The sequence below is a fragment of the Syngnathus typhle genome, linkage group LG11 (genome assembly GCF_033458585.1).
Source record: "Syngnathus typhle isolate RoL2023-S1 ecotype Sweden linkage group LG11, RoL_Styp_1.0, whole genome shotgun sequence".
Classification (NCBI taxonomy): Eukaryota; Metazoa; Chordata; class Actinopteri; order Syngnathiformes; family Syngnathidae; genus Syngnathus; species Syngnathus typhle.
Window position 1 is genome coordinate 793,832 of NC_083748.1, and position 11,985 is coordinate 805,816.

Genomic DNA, 11,985 nt, shown 5'->3' on the forward strand with positions numbered 1-11,985 from the left:
TTATTGGAGAATCACGCCCCTTTAATCAGACATGCGCAAAGATGTCAGCGGGAGCGGTACCAGGAGTGATCACCTTCGGCTATCGCAATTACTTTTATGACGGCAAAAGACGGACACCACAGTGCGAGCGAGATATGCAACAAAAACATTTCGGACAGCCAGACGACAACTTCAAACTTTGTCCGTCATTTGAAGAACCATTCTGCCAAGTAAGTGCTTTTCATTTATCTAAATAGGTGTGTATATGTATATAGGTTTAATGCAATGAATATGATGACGAAACTGAATTAGGTAAATATGATTTAATATGGAGCAAGTTAATAAATAAAAACTACAGTTAACTTGACTTGGACTTGACCTATTTAAAGACTTGACTTGGACTTGACCTATTTAAGGACTTGACCTGCCCAAGACAAAAATGTCTTGAGACCTACTTGAGACTTGCACATGTGTGACTTGGTCCCATCTCTGCCATCAACTATGAAATAGTAAACTCTAAGCTCCAAAGCTGTAAGTTGTATAAACATATTAGGGTGACCAGACGTCCTCTTTTTCTCAGACATGTCCTACTTTTGAGCCCTAAAAAAATGTCCAGGGGTAATTTCAAAATCGTCCGGGATTTTGTTGGACTGCCTCAAACGTAATGCATGTACAGTACATTGTCAATAAAATTGCCACTCCGTTCCATTTCCAGGTTTTTCTGTATCGTTCGCAAATAAGTCGCCCCCTTTTTAGAAGGCCGTGACCTATTTGACTATAGTCACTTTGCTATGAAGTAGGGTGGGCTGGCCTGGCTTGTCCGAGTGCTTACAAGCAATGCCGAAACGAAAATGCACGGTCACGGAGGAGTTGAATAAAAACATTCCCGTCCTTTCGCCAGGGTCGTGATCCTTATGAAGCTGAGTGCTTGACATGCAAGGCAGGCACTTGCGTGTCTGTGGCAAATAAAGGTGCCAACGCACCCCGCAAGAGCCCTTTTTTCATCTTCAAATGCACCGATGGCCGTATTTCTTGTCTTTTTATACTTAGTGTACCACTATAAAACTAAAAAATGTCAGTGTAAACATATGTTTTTGTTAGCGTAAATGTGTTTTTGTGATTGTATATATGTTGTTTTGTTATCCGAGCCAATAAATGCAATTGCTATACTGACACCATGCCCCCCCACACACAAAAGAAACGACCCCCCTCCCCCTCCCAAAAAGGTGTTCTTTCAGAAACCCAAATCTGGTCACCCTAGTTTGTGTGCTCTTTATAAATGAAGCGAATAAAAAGCAGGAATAGCTGCCATGATCTGTCACATGATCTTTATTTGGAATAATTAGCATTAACTGAATGTTTTCCAAACGTCACAAAATATGTCAGATCTTCAACACTTAAAATTCCCTAACTACATGTATTCATGGTATCAGTTGATTTGTGTCATTATTACCGTGTGTGTGTGTACGCGCACACACACACACACACAAATCTCAGGAAGAGTGTGAATATATACATGCACACAATCTTCCTAAGATTTATATATACTATATACTCTTTCTGAAACACGTCACATTGACATTGGCTGTAGGTCAGCGCAAAGTGGGCGGGGCCAGTCTTGAGGGCTTCCTGCGACTTGACGGCGGTGCTCCCCTCAGGCCATGTAAGGGTACTTCCACTGTGTGAGTGGGATGTGCGTTTCCTTTACCACCTGCGGGGAAGTCCAGCGGAGGACATAGTGAGGGCCGCCCGGTTTGTCGTTTGTGCCTGGCAAAGGCAAAAAAACAAAGATGGCGTTAAGACTGGCAAAAAAAATAAATAAATGGCATCGAGACTTGCTACAGCACAAACACGTTAGCGTGGGTGTTTTGGCGTGTACAGTGGTGCCTTGGGGTCAGAGTTGACTTTGTTCCACGACCATGCCTGTAACTCAACACTCGTATCTCAAATCACCCTATTTAAATAAACCTGTCTGGAAAGTGTACTCTTAGGCGAGAGTAAATTCACACTTGATGAAAGCATCCAGAAAAGTCATCATGAATGCTTTTTGAACGCTCACGTTTCCTCCACAAAAAGAGCAGCGAAGGGGGAACCTGCATCCACACCATTTAGGGTGTACTTCAAGTGGGAGGCTCACGAAAAAGCTTGAAGCCTCTTTTGGGGACCTATTTTCTTGTGAAACGTGTCAAGGTGTCCCTGTATCGCTGCTGGTTCTGACCTGACGCTCTAGCGCCCCCAAACGGCTGCTGCGCCACAACGGAGCCCGTCGACTTGTCGTTGATGTAAAAATTGCCCGCGGCGTTCCTCAGGATTTTGGACGCCTCGTCTACCACGGCCCTGAAAAAGGTCACCAAACCGCCTGTCAAAAGGCAACAGGGCCCTATCTTTGGCCCAACCCCCGGAGCAGGCGGGAGCTTACGTGTCCAGTGCAAAGACGGCGCCGGTGAGCGCGTAAGGAGACGTGCGGTCCACTAGGCTCAGAAACTGCTTGTAGTCGTCGTCCGGGTACACGTACACGGACAAAACCGGGCCAAAAAGCTCCTGCAAGACAAACACGACAAAGGAGGAGACGTTCACAATCACGGGTTTTCGAGTGTGGACGTTGCAGAGCTCGTTTGAATCTGTACTAGCAGCCGCAGCACAAAGAACCTCAAACTTGTTAGATTTAAAGGTGAGGGGTGACCTGGGCCATGATTGGGTGTTGGGGGTCTTGGGAGGTGATGATGGTGGGCTCCACAAAGTAGCCCTTGGAGTCATCGCAGTTGCCCCCGGCGATGACCTCCAGCTCAGGGGACGACTTGGCGTCATCCAAACACTTCTTGATGCGGCTGAATGACTGCCAAGGAAGACAAAGGGGAGGACGTCAGCCCGCGAACGTGTTGGCTTGCGCACACGCTAAAGGCCTCACCTTGTGGTCAATAACGGCAGAGAAAAAGGCGCCAAAGTCTTCCACTGGCTAAAAGACAACAACAAGGCCCGGTTGGCTTTCATGATATCAACGTCAGCTTGTGATGGTGATATTTTGTGAATGCTTTTCTGCGGACACCAGCGAGCGTGAGAAGGAAGTTCTCACAAGTGCCTTGTGTCCCGGACGTTCGCTAACACACCTCTACGAAAAAAAGTCATTTATGGGCTTTCTTTTTGGCAGGTGTGCATGCAGGCCCTCTACGTCGACCGCCTTCAGACCCGCCCGCAATGGAAGAACAAGAACCGCACTTTATAGGAAGGGCAAGAAGAGGAACTTACATCTCCCACGCGAATTTGCTTGAGAGCGTCGAGCAGCTGCCGCTTGACGTCGGGCCACAAGCTGGCGGGCACGTACATCCTGGAGCAGGCCGAACACTTCTGGCCACCATACTCAAAGGCTGAGCGCACTGTTCCGTTCACCACGCTGCGCACGTCCGCAGAATTGTGCACAAAGTGGAAGTTCTTTCCGCCGCACTCTGACAAGAAGGGGGGGGGTCAACTGAGAGCGAGAAGAGTGCCGTTGCGGCCGGCGGCGGTGGTCCTCACCTCCGGCCAGCCTGGGGAAGGTCCGGTACACGTCCAGGTTGTGGGCCACCTGCTTCCACAGGCTCTTGAAGGTCCTGCGGGAAAATGGCACAGTCGTACGGGATTTTGTTTACTGGGTCGAAATCAGTCGGACGGACGACGCAAAACGAGAAGAAACTTTCCACCCAAAAAGAAAAAACATGGAGGGCGACTGGACCGGATTCCAAAGCAGGTTTGAAAGAAGCGCTTACGGGACACTGCCGGTGAAGTTGATTCCCGCCAGGTGCTCTGAGGACGTGACGGCGTCTCCAAAGACGGGACCGTCGGCCGGCAGAAACTGGATAACGTTGGGCGGGAGGCCGCACTTGCGCAGGATGCGGTAGACGGCGTAGCTGGCTGACATGGCTGTGTCGCTGGGCTTCCACAAGACCACGTTGCCCTGGACTCCATGCAAACAGATGCATACTGTTGAAGAACTCCTCCCAGTTCTCCACCAGGATTCAAATCTCATTGTCTCAGTCCACCGCGGCGCCATTTGAAGCTTTTGCAAGGCGTGCCGGAAAACCTTTCGCTGTCTCGCTCACCATCACGGCCGGCGTTGCCGCCAAATTCCCGCCGATGGCAGTGAAGTTGAAAGGCGCCACGGCGGCCACAAAGCCCTGATGGGGAAAAAAAAGAGGAGTTGTTGTGACAGTCCCACCTGGAAGGGGGAGGAAAGGCGCCTGCTCCGTACCTCGAGACCACGGTAGACGGCGGTGTTGGTGCTGCCCTCGGCATTCAGCGGCTGCACTGCCTCCAGGTCCATGGCGTGTTTGGCGTTGAAGCGCAAGAAGTCAATGAGTTCGGCGGCCGCGTCAATCTCCGCCTGGATCACTGTTTTGCCCTGGGAGCCCGGAGAGCCAGTCCTTTGCTTCAGAGTGCCCGCGGCTCAAGCTGAGGCAGGCCGTTACCTGTCCGATCATGGTCTTGGCCAGCACTTCACTTCGTTTGGCTCCGCTGATGACATCGGCTGCCTTGAAGAGGACTGCTGCTCGGTCCTGGACAGGTTTCAGGTCCCACTCGCGGCGTGCCGCCATCGACGCCGTGATGGCTTTGTGGATAAGGTCCTGCACGGGCACGCATGCTCCAATTCATGTCAAAGTTTCTCAAAGCTCAAACTTGGTCATTTGCTGATTGAATCACCTTGTCTGCGTAGCAGAACTTTGAGACTTTGTGTGCGTGATTGAAGGGCTTGAAAAGAGAAGAGCAAAGACGTGAGGCTCCGGGAAGCCATTCAGCCGGTGACACACGACAAGGTGGCGCGGACTCACACACAGTTGATATCGGACGTCAGCGGTCCAAACGTGTTCATCCCCGACCACGCAAGGAATCTCCTCTGTGGTGGACTTAAGCCGCTCCAGCGCCTGAGTGTGTGTTCATGTTGACAGAGAAAAGGAGAGCCATCGCATTGGCCTGGTGCGGAGGCGAGCGCAAACCACCGAGCAGACCTGCAGAAGCAGCCGTCTTTCAGGACTCCCTCGTTTGAAGTCCAGCACCGGCTCATTCCTCACTGACACGCCGCCGGCGCAGCGGGCCGACCCTTTCAAACTAAAAGCACAACACACGCTCAGCTCTCACTCGCATTGCAGCTTGAGCGCCATTTTTCTGCCAGCGGGCGCCACAATTGGACCCCCGGTGCCACTGCCACCTTGTCATGAAACTTCCAAGTTTGCCAGGACCAAGCCGCGGCGCTCGTTGTGTCCCCTCGGAGCACCCCGTCGTTGGCTGTTTGGTTTACTTTACAAGCGGCACTTGTTTTTGTCACATGAACACGCAGCCCAAAACACAAGGAAACCGATCAGAGCCGCTCATTAAGTGCCAAAAGAAGTGACCAATAAAGTTCATGACAATTGGTCTCATGTCAATAGAATTTCTTTCCCTCATTGCTGGCGCCTGCATTTGTTCCTTTTGTACTTGTCGTATGAGCTCAAAGGGGGAACAAACAAAGCCAAATCGAATCCGCCCAGTACAAGCACAGTTTTTTATTCAGAAATTTGACCCTGGGGCAAAAGTGCATGTTTGTGCGGGCGCCATGTAAAGTTTAACTTATTAACTCCTACGTCAAACGCAGCTGAAGGTCGCCAAAGGGCAATTTGCTTTTGCGCAATTCTTAGGGCAATGGAAACCCACCGACTGTTTGCTTCTTGTGATTTGGATTAAGGACGCAGAAAGTGGAGAAATTCCTAAGCATAGTCGCTACTTTGTGCTGACCTTCCTCTCCCGCACCTTTGCCTTTGTGAGTGAAATGTGGAACATGAACAAAGAGTCCGCGTGTTTGTGCAGCTGGTGCACACGCTGAGACTCAACGCACACTCACACGCACGTCATCGGGCTCATTATCTTAGCCGCTAAGCACTGTTGGACCCTGGCAAAACACTCATTCACACGCCTGCTTGTGCCGACAAGCAGGCAAGTAGACGGACCGAGAATAGAAACGAGCGAGTGCGCTGAGCAAAGACTGCGAGGGTAACAACCACGTAGGCTGCCATGTTAGTATGACGTCACAATGTGGGCAGGGCTTATCTCCCCTCTCATGAGCCCTTGTAAGCATGAGCATTAGCTGGATGACATTTTTCCGAGGTCACGGTATTTGGTCTGGCCGTAACTGGTGTTTCTTGTGTCTCTGTGCTGAGGACGAGCGAACTCACCCGCGCCACGACGTCCTCCTCGTCGCCGCCGCTGTCGTCACCCTCAGCATGGTTCCACCCGCAGCACGAGCACAAGAGTGACGATGCAGCAGCTTAAGGAAGAACACGCCCCTGCTGTCCTGTACCGCCCTCGGTCAGCTGATAGCAGACGCCTCGACCCACGGCTGTTTTCAGGACATACAAAGTTGGCACGCATGCTCACGCTGCATGACCACGTCGATGACCGCATGATGTCGCTGTTGTTTTGCACTGTTTTGTTCCACTTTTACTATTTGCAGAGGTTTAAAAAAGGCATCGATACTACTTGCTCTTTTTGTCACGGATCTTTCGAAGACGCGTTCCACACGTTTTGAGATTGCCCACATTCCGTTCATTTTTGGAAAGACGTATCTATTATCATTTTTGTTCTTGTAGCTTGTGTAATGTAGAGTCATGCTAGATGGCTAAGCTAAGTTCTGCTAGGAAGCTTAAAGAAATTTCCAAACAAATAGAGTCCCTGGGGGGTATTCCAGAAAGCGGGTTATGTGAAAACTCAGTAAGTTAGGTAAGTAAGGGAAACTCTGAGTTATCTGTTGCATGTTGTTTGAGATGTCCGTTGTTGAGCAAGGAAAACAAAGATGTGGAGTAACAGTTGTTTTTGTATTGGCAAGATCTTGGGTTGCCTAATGGCGGTCAGTACACGAGGTACGGCAGCAGATGAAACAACAACCCCCATCTCCAGGTCAGAAGGTTTTACAGTAATTCCTCGTTTATAGCGGATAATCGGTTTCAAAAGCCATCCGCGATAAGTGAAATCCATATAAAATAATATTACAAACCGGATTCGATTGAAGTTAGGAAATTGTGTAAAATGTAAATAAAACCAAAATACAATGATTTGAAAATCCTTTTCAATCTTTATTCAATTGAATACACTGCAAAGGGCGGTTCGGTCCCTGTATCACCGATGCCAGAGTTTGGTCCGCATTTTCGGCAGTAAGTTGGATTCGTTCCCGGTGAGGGTTGGACTCCGCCAAGGCTGCCCTTTGTCACAGATTCTGTTCATAATTTTTATGGACAGAATTTCTAGGCGCAGCCGAGGCAATGAGGCGGTCCAGTTTGGGGACCTCAGCATCGCGTCTCTGCTTTTTGCAGACGACGTGGTGCTGTTGAGGCCGTCCGTGATCTCCAGCTTTCACTGGTGCGGTTCGCAGCCGAGTGTGAAGTGTTCGTCGGGATGAGGGTCAGCACCTCCAAATCCAGTCCATGGTCCTCGGTTGGAAAAGGGTGGAATGCCCTCTCCGGATCGGGGAAGAGATCCTGCCCCAAGTGGAGGAGTTCAAGTATCTTGGGGTCTTGTTCACGAGTGAGGGGAGGATGGAGCGCGAGATCGACAAGCGGATCGGTGCAGCGTCGGCAGTAATGCGGACTCTGTACCGGTCCGTTGTGGTAAAGAGAGAGCTGAGCCAAAAGGCAAAGCTCTCAATTTACCGGTCGATATCCGCTCCTACCCTCACCTATAGTCACGACCTATGGGTCGTGACCGAAAGAACGAGATCCCTGATACAAGCGGCCGAAATGAGTTTCCTCCGCAGGATGTCCGGGCTCTCCCTTAGAGATAGGGTGAGAAGCTCGGTCATCCGGGAGAGACTCCGGGGACAACCCAGAACGCGCTGGAGAGACTATGTCTCTCAGCTGGCCTGGGAATGTCTTGGGATCCCCCGGAATGAGCTGGATGAAGTGGCTGGGGTGAGGCAAGTCTGAGAGTCCCTCCTAAAACTGCTGCCCCCGCGAATCAATCCCGAATAAGCGGAAAAAGATGGATAGATAGATGGACACACGACAAAGACAACATATTTAATGCTCAAACTAATCAACTTTATTTTATTTTTCAAATAATAATTACCGTTTTTTTCCGTGTATAGTGCGCAAAATTTAACTAATTTATTGTCCTAAAATCTGGGGTGCGTGTTATACATGGGTACAAAAAAAAAAAATGTAATCTTTTTTTTTTTATTATTATTTTTTTTTAAAGAAAGTCATGGTACAACAAAACCAACAACAGGACTGACCGACAAAGTCGTGGAACAAAAAGACAGGGTGACAGTACCAAAGACAGGAACAGAATGACAGTAACACATGCAATGATCCAACGGTGAGCGAGGGGCAGACAGGACTTAAATACAAAACACGTTACATCGATTGAGGTGACACACGAAGAGAGGGGCGACGCGGACAGAAACTATGGCAACCTAGACACATAGCAAAACTGGGGACGAGACATGACAAATCTCCCCCGAAATAAAACTTACCTTTCTTCTTGTTTGTTGTCAATCGCGCGTCGCATTCAGCCATCGTGCCCAACACACTTAGTCAAAAAAATCCATAATTGACGACACATCGTTTGATGCGATGGTGCAATCCTTGATGGTGTGTTATTGTCAAATATTGTTTGTTTTTAATCTCCATCGCGGACCGGACGTCATACGGAGGCCGCCATTACAGATGCGCAGAACGTATGCGCAAGACACGTCAGCTATATTAAGAGCGAGATATGTTTTCTTCCTATTAGTTTCAATTCACAGTTTAATTAGCAGTTTCAATCAGCAAATAACAAAATGCGTATTACAGGTAATATTTTATTTCACAACACTTTGCCTTGTTCCTTTCGTCTCTGCTGTTCATTTCAAACACGCTCCATACGACCGCAATGCTCTTGTATCAGACGCTCGCTCGATCACCTGCTAGTTTGCTGTCACAATGTACCCTACACAAATCCGAAACATTTGTTGCGGCTCCGAGTCACGACGAGGGGCAAGTTTTGGTTTCCAAGGGTGTTTTTATTCCTCTTCAACGTCTCTCCCATACAGAGCCGCCTCGGAGCGCGGTGGTGCGTTTATGGGCAGTCGGAGAAATCAACGCCAACAAAAAAAATTACATCCAGCCTAGTTAAGACCATACCAAAGACGATAAAAATGGGACCCATTGCCTCCCTGCGTGTGTGACGATCATTGGGACTTAAAAAAGAAAAAAAAAAAAGAAAATTTTTTTTTTTTAAAAATTCATCAAAATTGGGTGCGTATTATACATGGGTACAAGCTTTTTTCCAGCATCAGCATGCCATTCTTAGGGTGCGTACTATACATGGGGGCGCACTATACACGGAAAAAAACGGTAACTTAGAATTTCATGGCTGCAACACGTGCAGTAGAAGTTGGGAAAGGGCATGTTTACCACTTCATTACATCACCTTTCCTTTTAATAACACTAAATAAACGTTTTGGAAGAGAGGAGACTAATTCTCTTAGCTACTCATGTGGAATTCTTTCCCATTCTTGCTTGATGAACCACTTCAGTTGTTCAACAGTCCAGGGTCTTCCCTGTCCTATTTTGTGCTTCATAATGCGCCACACATTTTCAATGGGAGACAGGTGTGGACTACTAGTGGGCCAGGGGAGAACCTGGACTCTTTTACTTCAAAGCAATGCTGTTGTAACACGTGCAGAATGTGGTTTGGCATTATCTTGCTGATATAAGCAGCGGCGTCCATGAAAAATACGTCGCTTGGATGGCAGCATATGTTGCTCCAAAATCTGTATGTACTTTTCAGCATTTATGTTGCCTACACCGAAATGTAAGTCACCCATGCCATGAGAACTAATGCACCCCCTACCATCACGGATTCTGGCTTTTGAATTTTGCGTTGATAACAGTCTGGATGGTCCGCTTCCTCTTTGGTCCAGAGGACATGTCGTCCAGTGTTTCCAAAAAGGATTTGAAAAGTGGACTCATCAGGCCACAAAACCCTTTTACATTGTGCATCAGTCCATTTTACATGAGCTCGGGCCCAGAGAACCCGGCGGCATTTCTGGATGTTGTTCATAAATGGCTTTTGCTTTGCATGGTGGAGTTTTAACACACACTTACTGATCACTTCACTGGTTCTTTTATATCAAACAAATTATTTTAGGTGCATTACCTGACATGTTTCGGCGGGTTCTTCCGCCTTCATCAGAGTGTCACTGATGTGGTTGTGACGCTTTATCAGCTGATGGATGAAGCCGTGGCTCACCTGTCAGATTTGACAGGTGGGTCACGCCCTCTGCTGTCCGTTCACCTCTCCGTAATTCTGTTCCAGGTTGTAGAGAGCATGTAGGCTCCCTCTTCCCTGTTGATGGTCCTCGGGCCCCGCTTGCGGATCTCAATGGCCTCCCAGATCCAACGCTGATATTTGTTTTCTTCAGTGCGGATGACTCTGGCATTTTCCCAGTCCATAATGTGGTTTTCTCTTTTACAGTGGTCGGTAATGGCTGACTTGTAGTGTTCCTGTTCTGCTTGTAGTTTTATTGCTCTTGTTTGTCTTGTTGCTGTCTCCTTCTCACACTCCTTCTTGTGTTCTGTTTTTCTTGTGATGAAGTTCCTCCCTGTCTCCCCGATGTATGATTTATTGCATGATTTGCACGGAATCTCATATATAGAATTGTATTTATTTTCCGGGTTGACTCTGTCTTTTGGGTGGACCAGTATCTGACTGAGTGTTGTATGTGGTTTGATAGGTGTGTTTATGTTGTATTTTTTCATGGCTCTTTTGATGCGTTCCGTAATTCCTCTCACATACGGCAACGTCACCATTCCGCTGGGTTCTCGTTTCCGTGTTTGTTTCTTTCTTTCCCCCTGTGTTTTGTATTTTTTGTTTTTGAAACCATCTGTGTCACTCCAAATCATTAAATCCATCGATCGTCCTTTATGTCAACAATGCCAGCCAGGTGCGCGCCGCTGATGGCGCTTGCACTTCAAAATATTCCACAGGCCCATATAACGATATATAAATTATATATCAAATAACTATTATATAAGCAATAATATTATCAAACCATCTGTGTCACTCCAAATCATTAAATCCATCGATCAAATTCCTCGTCCTTTGTCAACAACCCTCACGTCAGCCTCGTCGTTATTCCACAGATCTAGTACATGACTACTATATTGTAGCGTTAAAGTACAAGGAAAGACGTGGGTTTGGTAAACGGCTCTTTATTTAACAAAACGAGAGTTCAACGAGCCAACAACTACTGTACTGACTGTAACGATAAAAACATATACAAGTTGCTATACAAAATAAAACTTATCAAATAACTATAACCAGGGCTGTGGACTCGGTCGGATTTTTGCTCCGAGTCCGGCTGTCCATTTTTTCTGTTAATTCATGTGACTGCTTAGTCTTTATTCAAGGCTAATTTAGATCAAAATCTAAATAATTACAACAGTTTTGTGATGGCTTTTTGGTTTACCGTTTTTTTCCGTGTACGCTTAAGCAATTATGTAGAAAGCATGAGCGCAGATGGCGTCTAACCAAACTTGAGGTTTTCCATCAGGCATGGCAGGATAGCCTCCTGAAATATAAAGATGCGCTTATCTTAGCAAAAACTCGGTATTTTTCGCAAGTTATTAATCTCAATAAAAATAATCTGAAACACCTATTTGATACAGTGGCAAAGCTGACTCTGCGCCAGCCGACCACCGATAGTTCCTTCCACTCAGCTGACGAGTTCATGAAATTTTTTGCTCAAAAGATTGAATCCAATAGGGATGAGATCAAGAATACCATTCCAATCGCTCGGTCGAGCTCGCCGTTTACCAACGCTGATGATCATGCAACAACCCTCTCAACTTTTAAAAGCGTGTCTCTTGAAAGGCTTACACAATTGGTTAGTGCGGCTAAACAAACAACATGTTTACTCGACCCTCTTCCAGCCAAACTACTTAAAGAATTATTTCAAATTTTAGGACCGTCTGTCTTAAATATAATCAATCTGTCTGTCTCCTCTGGGATAGTGCCAACAGCCTT

General features: G+C 47.5%; 1 protein-coding gene and 1 long non-coding RNA gene across 3 annotated transcripts; one reads left to right on the forward strand and one right to left on the reverse strand.

The window, feature by feature from the left end:
* Positions 1-15: 15 nt before the first annotated feature.
* LOC133162108 (uncharacterized) lies at positions 16-11,622 on the forward strand. The gene is made up of 3 exons (XR_009716174.1): positions 16-209; positions 6,144-6,702; positions 6,809-11,622. It is a non-coding gene; the product is annotated as an uncharacterized LOC133162108 (long non-coding RNA).
* Positions 1,293-6,299, reverse strand: aldh4a1 (aldehyde dehydrogenase 4 family, member A1). Of its 2 annotated transcripts, XM_061291055.1 has the most exons (15): positions 6,159-6,299; positions 4,959-5,058; positions 4,782-4,874; positions 4,654-4,701; positions 4,422-4,577; positions 4,205-4,354; positions 4,056-4,130; positions 3,723-3,910; positions 3,493-3,566; positions 3,226-3,422; positions 2,888-2,935; positions 2,663-2,815; positions 2,399-2,520; positions 2,198-2,316; positions 1,293-1,746 (listed from the first exon to the last, which is right to left on the reverse strand). In XM_061291055.1, the coding sequence occupies exons 1-15, from the start codon at positions 6,206-6,208 to the stop codon at positions 1,634-1,636; spliced, it is 1,686 nt and encodes a 561-aa protein (XP_061147039.1). In that variant the 5' UTR covers positions 6,209-6,299; the 3' UTR covers positions 1,293-1,633. The 2 variants fall into 2 exon arrangements, with proteins under 2 accessions (XP_061147039.1, XP_061147040.1); XM_061291056.1 differs by lacking the exon at positions 2,198-2,316.
* Positions 11,623-11,985: the final 363 nt, after the last annotated feature.

Coding starts and splice junctions, on each gene's coding strand:
- aldh4a1 (XM_061291055.1), bottom strand. CDS start 6,208: ATGCTGAGGGTGACGACAGCGGCGGCGACGAGGAGGACGTCGTGGCGC. Junction 4,355..4,421: donor CCAAGACCATGATCGGACAG/GTAACGGCCTGC, acceptor CCGGGCTCCCAG/GGCAAAACAGTGATCCAGGC. Junction 2,936..3,225: donor AGCAAATTCGCGTGGGAGAT/GTAAGTTCCTCT, acceptor GTTGTCTTTTAG/CCAGTGGAAGACTTTGGCGC.